The sequence below is a fragment of the Prorops nasuta genome, unplaced genomic scaffold (assembly GCF_024137725.1).
Source record: "Prorops nasuta isolate Cenicafe-Biocafe unplaced genomic scaffold, Cenicafe_Pnas_1.2 PNAS00001, whole genome shotgun sequence".
Lineage (NCBI taxonomy): Eukaryota > Metazoa > Arthropoda > Insecta > Hymenoptera > Bethylidae > Prorops > Prorops nasuta.
Window position 1 is genome coordinate 4,029,047 of NW_027116798.1, and position 8,017 is coordinate 4,037,063.

The 8,017-nt window shown below is 39.6% G+C and overlaps 1 protein-coding gene across 1 annotated transcript; it reads right to left on the bottom strand.

Moving 5' to 3' along the window:
- Positions 1 to 731: 731 nt before the first annotated feature.
- LOC136777178 (putative nuclease HARBI1) lies at positions 732 to 2,640 on the bottom strand. The gene is made up of 5 exons (XM_066733315.1): positions 2,592 to 2,640; positions 2,368 to 2,520; positions 2,134 to 2,284; positions 1,731 to 1,844; positions 732 to 1,572 (listed from the first exon to the last, which is right to left on the bottom strand). The coding sequence occupies exons 1-5, from the start codon at positions 2,638 to 2,640 to the stop codon at positions 732 to 734; spliced, it is 1,308 nt and encodes a 435-aa protein (XP_066589412.1).
- Between the last annotated feature and the right edge of the window lie 5,377 nt (positions 2,641 to 8,017).

Sequence of the window (8,017 nt, forward strand, 5' to 3'; positions counted from 1 at the left end):
AGCACCTATACCAAACAAAATAAAACATGATAAAGCTAAAGTTCGAAAACAGAGAATATCACCATATGGAAAATTGTTAGAACAAAATGAAGCTCAGCATAAAGAAAGAATGAAAATGCAAGAAAAGTTCTTAAGTTTAATGGAAAATTATTTGGATAAAAAAAACACTTAATTATGGTAAAAGGTAGTTTTTGTTTAATTAACCTAAAAAGAGACTGATAAATTAAGTTTCAAATATTTTAATTATTATAAGATACGACTGTTATATTAATACAAAGTTTAATTTAATACTTATGTGATAATAAGTATATAAATAAGAATTATTTAATTTGTTTTAATTATGTTTAATAGCTTTTGTATCACTATCGTTTAATATATATTATAATTTCATTGTTCATAAAACAAGTAATATTAAATTATAATTCTATATTGTAATACTTATAGTTTTGAGTTACAAATAAAATAATTACACTGTTCATATAATGAGGTAAATGTATTGTTTTATTTTCTTTTACATTAAAAAATATGTATGTTATACATAAAGAGTGTTGTATTAATTAAAACGAAACCCAGATTACAATTTGAAGAATGCAGTTCTAAATATTTTTGTTAAGAATTCTCCATTAATTATATCGTATAGAACTAATTTGTGTAAAATAATTTTTCTTTTGTCAATAAATATAAAACTGTTTTCACAAATATAAATATGTATTATATAGAACAAATATATACTAGCTTATTATCAAGTGAGAGATAACATCCATTTTCTCTGTACCATCATCAAAATCAAAGCTACAATAATCATCATTATCTTCTGTTTCTTGAGGAATAAAAGGTTCATCATCCTTGTCGATGCATATATTATGCAGAATACAACAAGAAAGTATAACAAGGGGAATCATATCTGTTCGATACATGTATACATATTTTAATTTACGGAACCTTGCTTTTAACAATCCAAAGGCCTTTTCAATAGTCATACGGGTACTAGATAATTTTTTGTTAAAATTTTTTTGGATATCTGTTAAATGCCCATTGTCAGAAAATGGCTTCAATAAATAACGCTCACAAGGATATGCTGAGTCTCCTAGTAAATGAGTATTAAAAGGAAAGTATTTTTGAACATCTTGATTAATTTGTTCTTTGATATCGCTTAAACGCCATACTCTAGCGTCATGGACACTTCCACACATCCCAGTAAAAACATCTATGAACCTCATTTCATGGTCACAAATACCTTGAAGCTGGATAGAGTGAAACCCTTTTCTGTTAATATAGCTATTGCTGTATTCAGCAGGAGCACTGATTGGTATGTGAGTACCATCTATGATACCCACTACCCCTGGAAAATTATTCATAGCAGCAAATCCTTCTACTATTTGTAGAGCTTTGTGTCTTGTAGGCCATTTGATATAATTTCCCATCAGACTTTCCAAAGCAAAACACACATTGAAAACAATATTCCACACAGTATCTTTGCTCATTCCAAAACGATCTGCTACAGATCTGAAATAAAGAATAATTATAATGCTGCACATCAGTCCTTCATGATAATTAATTTCATACAGCATGCTATAAAAATTATTGTAAAAGAAATAATGCAATGTGTAATATGGTTTAACATTAAATCACTGTGATCGTAGATAATTTATAAAATAAAAAACTATTAGGTTTGTTTATGTTATCTATACTTCTTATGCTTTCTAAATTTTTAGTATTTCTATCTTTACCATTGTATAAGTTTACGCTGTAAAAAGTACAGAAAGTGTGAAAAATCTAATGCTTCCTGCTTAAACCAGCGGCCACATTGTTGGTGTTTCAAATTCAGATATTTGTATGACATTCTTTTTCACCAATTTAGATTAATTAATTTTTAATATTACCAAACTGTGTTATATATATGCAGAGTATAAATATTTAAATAAATCAGACTGTCGATATAAAAATTTGTTTACTACTATATATGAGAGATGTGATTTTTCTGTACAGAACTTTTAAAAATCTCTTTCAAATTGCACTCAGAAAATCTTATACAAAAAATTGGTACCTCTTGAAGTTACAAAGATAATAAAAATATTACATTCATTGTCGGTCTATGTAATTTTAATTGGTACACCTAGTATATTAGTTTACCTGTAAACCTCTTGATTACCAAGTAACCATAACGTTATTGCAATTTGCTTCTCAACTTGTATCTGATGTCTTCGCTGTAACAAAAGTGGTCCAATGTTTTGCAGCAACTCCTCAAAAGTTTCTCTTGTGACTCGAAAATGAGTCTTAAAATCTGTAAAAAAAGAACATACACATAAGGCTATTTATTAATTCTTATAAGATTAACTTAAAAAATAATTGTTACATATGTCATACCTGTTAAAGAATAATACAAGACAATATTTTCAAAATAGTTATTAATTCTGATGTGCCGTTCTCTATTTATTGGCAATATAATATTATTATTTTGTTGGTTTGCTATTTCATTCCAGATAATAATTAATTCCAGCAAATTGTCCATAATTAAAACTAGTTCTTAAATTCTTAATTAGCAAAGACTTGAGGAACACAAACAAATGGAGCAAATCTGTACACCGTACATGTTAATATTAAAAATTTGAACGATTTGGATTTGAACATGATAGACATATTTTACTAAATCGGATTAATCTAGTTATTTTTGTGTTTCAATTTATACGGATTGCATTACTGCGGCCAAATGAATCCGATTACCAATCGGATTTATTATCGTAAACGTTGCTACACTACAAAAATTTTGGCGTACCCTAAGCTATTCGTAAGCTGTAACTAAATCAAAATCTGTAACGTAAGTTGGGCGCCAGGTTCCCGAAAGAACCACTGTACTGTAGTGACTGCAAAATACTGTATTCGTCAAACTAAAATGCCAACTAGCTCAGTGAATATAAGAGTAGGATTGCGGAAGCGGAGAGTGGGTGAGTTCCTGAAACGTAAAATGCAAAAGGATTTGGCAGTTCGGGTCAAATCACTACATACTATATTCGATAATAAAGTGTCTATATTTCCAAAAAGACATTGCTGTATTTGTCAGACTTCATAGCGCATAGATCGTTATTCGTATTCTACAAAACTATCACTCGAAATGGCGTAGAAAACGGTTGTCCGGAGTGCTCGGGATCAATCCAACGAATTTCTTCACTAAACAACTAACTAATCAAATAAAGGCCTACCCAAGGCAGGTGTTTCTCCTGCGACCTTTTAACTAAACGAAACTATACTCTCGCGAAGAGAACCGAACGGAGTAGCTCTTTCTGGGAGAATTCACCTCCGGGGTTCCTTCTGACGAGAAAACGAACTGTATGACCACGAGGTGATCGAACGAGATAGCTCCTTTCGGGGAGAATTCGACCTCGGGATGCACCCCTGGTTAAACGCGACGAACTGTACAAAACGTAACTGAAATTCGAAACTGAACGAATATCCCGGTCACTCTTTATACCCGAATTCGACCCATCAACTATACTGTAAGCGCATAACCAATTTCTCGGAAAATACAATACTTTAATACGACATTATATACACGGTAAACGATAAAAGGACTTAACGTAAGTTATAGATAAAAACTATGTACATTTCATATCCGAAAACCCAAAAGACGACGGTGTCCTTGAATTACTAGCGAATCTCAAAGTTTCTCGATATTAGACCATTGTTCCAATTTCTCATTTGTGTCCCTAATTCCCAATCCACGCACTTTGGGAGTATGCTTAACTCGTAATTCGTGGTTTTTGACGATTTCACGGCTATTAAGCGCGTTTTCCGAAGTTTACTCGTGATATAAGGATTTCTAGGAGCTGGGACTCCCGCTAACCTTTTCCGTTGGAGCTGGAGAACGACGGCTGAGCAGGATAAAGCAGAGCAGAGCAGAGCGGAGCGGCGTCGAGCAGAGCTGAGCAGAGCAGATCGGAGCAGAGCAGAGCAGAGCAGGGCAGAGCAGATCGGAGCAGAGCAGAGCAGAGCAGGGCAGAGCAGATCGGAGCAGAGCAGAGCAGAGCAGGACAGAGCAGCGTCGAGCAGCGTAGAGCCGAGATGAGCAGAGCAGGTCGAAGCAGAGCAGAGCAGAGCAGCGAAGAGCAGAGCAGAGCAGCTTCCACAGTTATTCACTACGTCTTTTCCGGAATACGAGTTGCCGAAAATCACGTCCGATCTTCTTCAGGACTAAAATACGAGTCGCCGAAAATACGTCTGATCCTCTTCAGGACTAAGATACGAGTGTCGCAAAAATCGGGAGACACCAGCAACGAGCTGTTGGTCCCCTATCCCCAACCTTTCGTAACGCTAAATCTAATTGGCGGAGCCGATTAAGCTATTGGTACCACCAATCAGATCCAAGGTCCGACTTCTTCCGAAAATTCAACTTGAATATTCGGGAGCCGCGGAAGGCCGTAGTTCGTTAGACCCATTTAACATACGACTTATGGGCCACGATCGTTACTTTACTTTATGAGCTATCAATCACCGAACGTTATACGGTATTTCCGATGATAGGTAGGCCAAGCGTATAGGACATGCTATTATGGCCTTGATAATATGACCATAATATGTCTCAATGTTCTATAGATAGATATATATATATCTTTTTAGTGAACATGTACTATCTTAAAATAGTACATGGTCACAACTCTATCCTCCCACGAAAAAGAGACCGAATCGAGGTCGAACACCCCTCACCTCACTAAACGACGATACGCGAGGACGTAACTGGATTCGACGTAAACGTCATACGGAATCGGTAGCTCCTCGTCCCAAGTGCTACGTGAATCTGTAGTAGTCGTAAGTCGGCATCTTCAAAAACGAAAAGAAACGCTATATTCGAGATGGGCTATTTACACGATAATATAACGGTAGCTTAATACTAAACGGTATACACGGTACTGCAAAGTATCTGTACAAAATAAGCGTGATACGCACTGTAAGGTTCTATACTAGACGAAATTATCTACACGGTACTGTACGGAATCGAAAAGGTATACACGATGAAGAATATACTTCATACAAAACGTAATCTTAATCTATACTAACTGTAGCGATATACACGATACGAATCGAAATCTGTACAAAAGCAAACTAAAGTAATACGATACGGAGTTCACCGAAACTCAGAATCGTAAGAAAACGTAACCTAAAGAAGAGAAAGTATATACAAAGAACTATACGAGAATCCACACGTAACCAACATAATATACTGGTCGCAAATACTATTTCACGCAATTACGCTATCGAATCTCGAATACTCGCGAAAAAGAGGGAAAAGAAAAAAAAAGAGAAGCTCCAAAAGAAGAATTAAGGTCTCGAAATCACCGTATTCCCAAGTTAGGATTCCCGTGACCCTGGTAAACCTGTAAACGGTAGCTACGGTAGGGAAGAAAATGATATTAGTTCCCGATGCATGAGTCCGAGGTTGGTGATGTTCCGAGAGGTCGGTGTGTCTGTCAGCGTCAAAAATAAAATGGAATGCCAAAGATATATAAAACACAGATATATTTATCGAAGGCCCTCATGGGCATAATATATATATATACAAGGGGGGGGCCGAGACATGGAAGGCCTTATCGGCGCTGGAACGGGCCTGGCTCGCCTGATAAGTCAATGTCCAACGGGGCTGGGCGCTGGTACTGCGGACTACATCGCGGGCAGGTCCGCGTGGAATATCCCCGCCGTCCACAACGAAAGCAGAAGGCCCCTGTCCTGGGCCGAGGGCAGCGGGAATAATTGTGGCGGGAAGAGCCACAATTAAAGCATCCCCGTTGCACGGGGGGCGAGGGGTCACGATAAATGAAGGAAAGGACCTCCGCCTCCAGTTCCGGCCAGACGTCCAACATCTCCTTAATATAGGAGAGAGCTTCTCCTTTGGCTTCGGCCACCACGTCGCGGTGGGGGAGCCGAAAGTCGGGACGAGACATCCTACAGTGGCTAAAAAAAATAATAGCGGTGAGTCCCGATCTACAGAGGATGGGAAGAGACGAGCACAACGGGAACTGCGGACGACATTACTGGACGTATAATTTTACATCGTTGACGTGCGTTTTGATACGCGTTTTAGCTTCTACATGTTCGATTTCGATAACTGTAGGAGAACGGAAGTGAATTACGCGATACGGTCCTTGATAACGGTGAGCGAGTTTGGCTGAGAAGAAATTAGCGGAGGACGAAAGAGGTCGGTGCCGAAAGAGGACTAAGTCGTTAATTTTCAGAGGCCGTTCTCGTCGTCGTAAATTGTATTTTTCGGCCTGTTGTTGATATGCGGACTCTAATTTGGAAGTGACCCATTCGTGAAGATCTCTCATCCGTTTCATTCGTTCTCTCCACGGATTGACAGTAGAGGAGTCAGCGGCGAGAGGCGTATCGTTGACCCTCTCGAGTTCTCGAGGAAGAGGCTTGAGATCCCGACCGAAATTTAGAAAAGCCGGACTACACTCGATAACGGAGTGGTGGGCGGTATTGTAGGCGAAGTTGAACTCTGATAAGTGTGCGTCCCATTCACGTTGGTTTTTACCGACGAACGCTGTGATCATGGTTTTGACGACCCGGTTAATACGTTCGACAGGGTTGGCCTGGGGATGATACACGGGAGTGGTCGAATGGTGAATTTTATATTCCCGACAAGCTTGCTCGAGTAGTTTGTTTACGAATTCTGTTCCATTGTCTGAAATGAGCACTCGAGGGGTTCCCCAACGGGTGACCACCAGATCAAGAAGGAGTTCTTTAATTTTCGCACCATTTACTGTACGTACGGCCCGACATTCAATCCATTTCGTAAAAAGGTCTTGGAAAGCAACGATATAGGCGTTTTGGTGTAAGCTTTTCGGTAGAGGGCCCATTACATCGACCGCGACTATTTCCCAAGACTGCTCCACGAATCTACGACCCATTAATCCCACTGGTGGTTGTTGGGACACTTTGGTACGCTGGCAGATATCGCATTTACGGACGAAATCCAGGACGGTTCGATACATCCCAACCCAATAAAAACATCGACTAATTCGGTGGTAGGTTTTATCGACACCTAGATGACCTGACATGGGGGTGTCATGAAATTCATGCAAAAGATCTTCGCAAAACTCACTCGGTACGACTAGCTTCCACGGTTCGAGGTCTTCCAGCTCCTCATGGTATCGACTGGAACTACGTCGATAATATAAGAGAGCCTTCTCAATCTTCCAGTCCGGGAATTTGAAAGGTGTGGCTTTAAGAGTGTCCCGACGAGTTGTATACCACGAGTCGGTGGTATCGGCCCATCCCGTTGTGGGGTAGTTCATAGAAACTGCGAGAGAACAGAGTTCGAGCTCACCGGAGCTGGGTATGCGTGAAAGTGCATCCGGTACGAAATTTTGGGAACCTTTCCGATATACGATCTCGAAGTCGTATTGCATTAGTTCTAAAGCCCACCTACCTAAACGACCGGAGGGATCTTTTAAGTTGTTAAGCCATCGTAGGCTATTGTGATCCGTCATCACCGTAAACTTATACCCCTCTAGGTAGCCACGAAACTTTTTAATCGACCATAGAACAGCAAGGCACTCTAATTCGGTAGTGGTATACTTCATTTCGGCTGGGGTGAGAGTACGACTTGCGTACGCGATAACGCATTCTCCTTGCTCATGAGTTTGCGTGAGCACGGCTCCGAGTCCGACGTTACTCGCGTCAGTTTGAAGACAGAAGGTTCGATTGAAGTCTGGACACGCTAACGTGGGTGTCGAAGTTAATTTGCGCTTTAAGGTATCGAACGCGTTGGACTGTGGCGTAGCCCAAACCCAAGCCTGATTTTTCTTGAGCAATTGATTTAACGGGGCGACAATGGTTGCGAAATCGGGAACGAAACGGCGATACCACGAAGCCATACCGATAAAACGACGAAGTTCTTTGATATTCCGAGGTGCGGGATAGTCGATAATGGGTCTAATTTTCTCTGGATCGTACTTAGGCCACGATGGTCAACGATGAAACCGAGATATGTAACGCTAGTTTTACAGAATTCACTCTTATC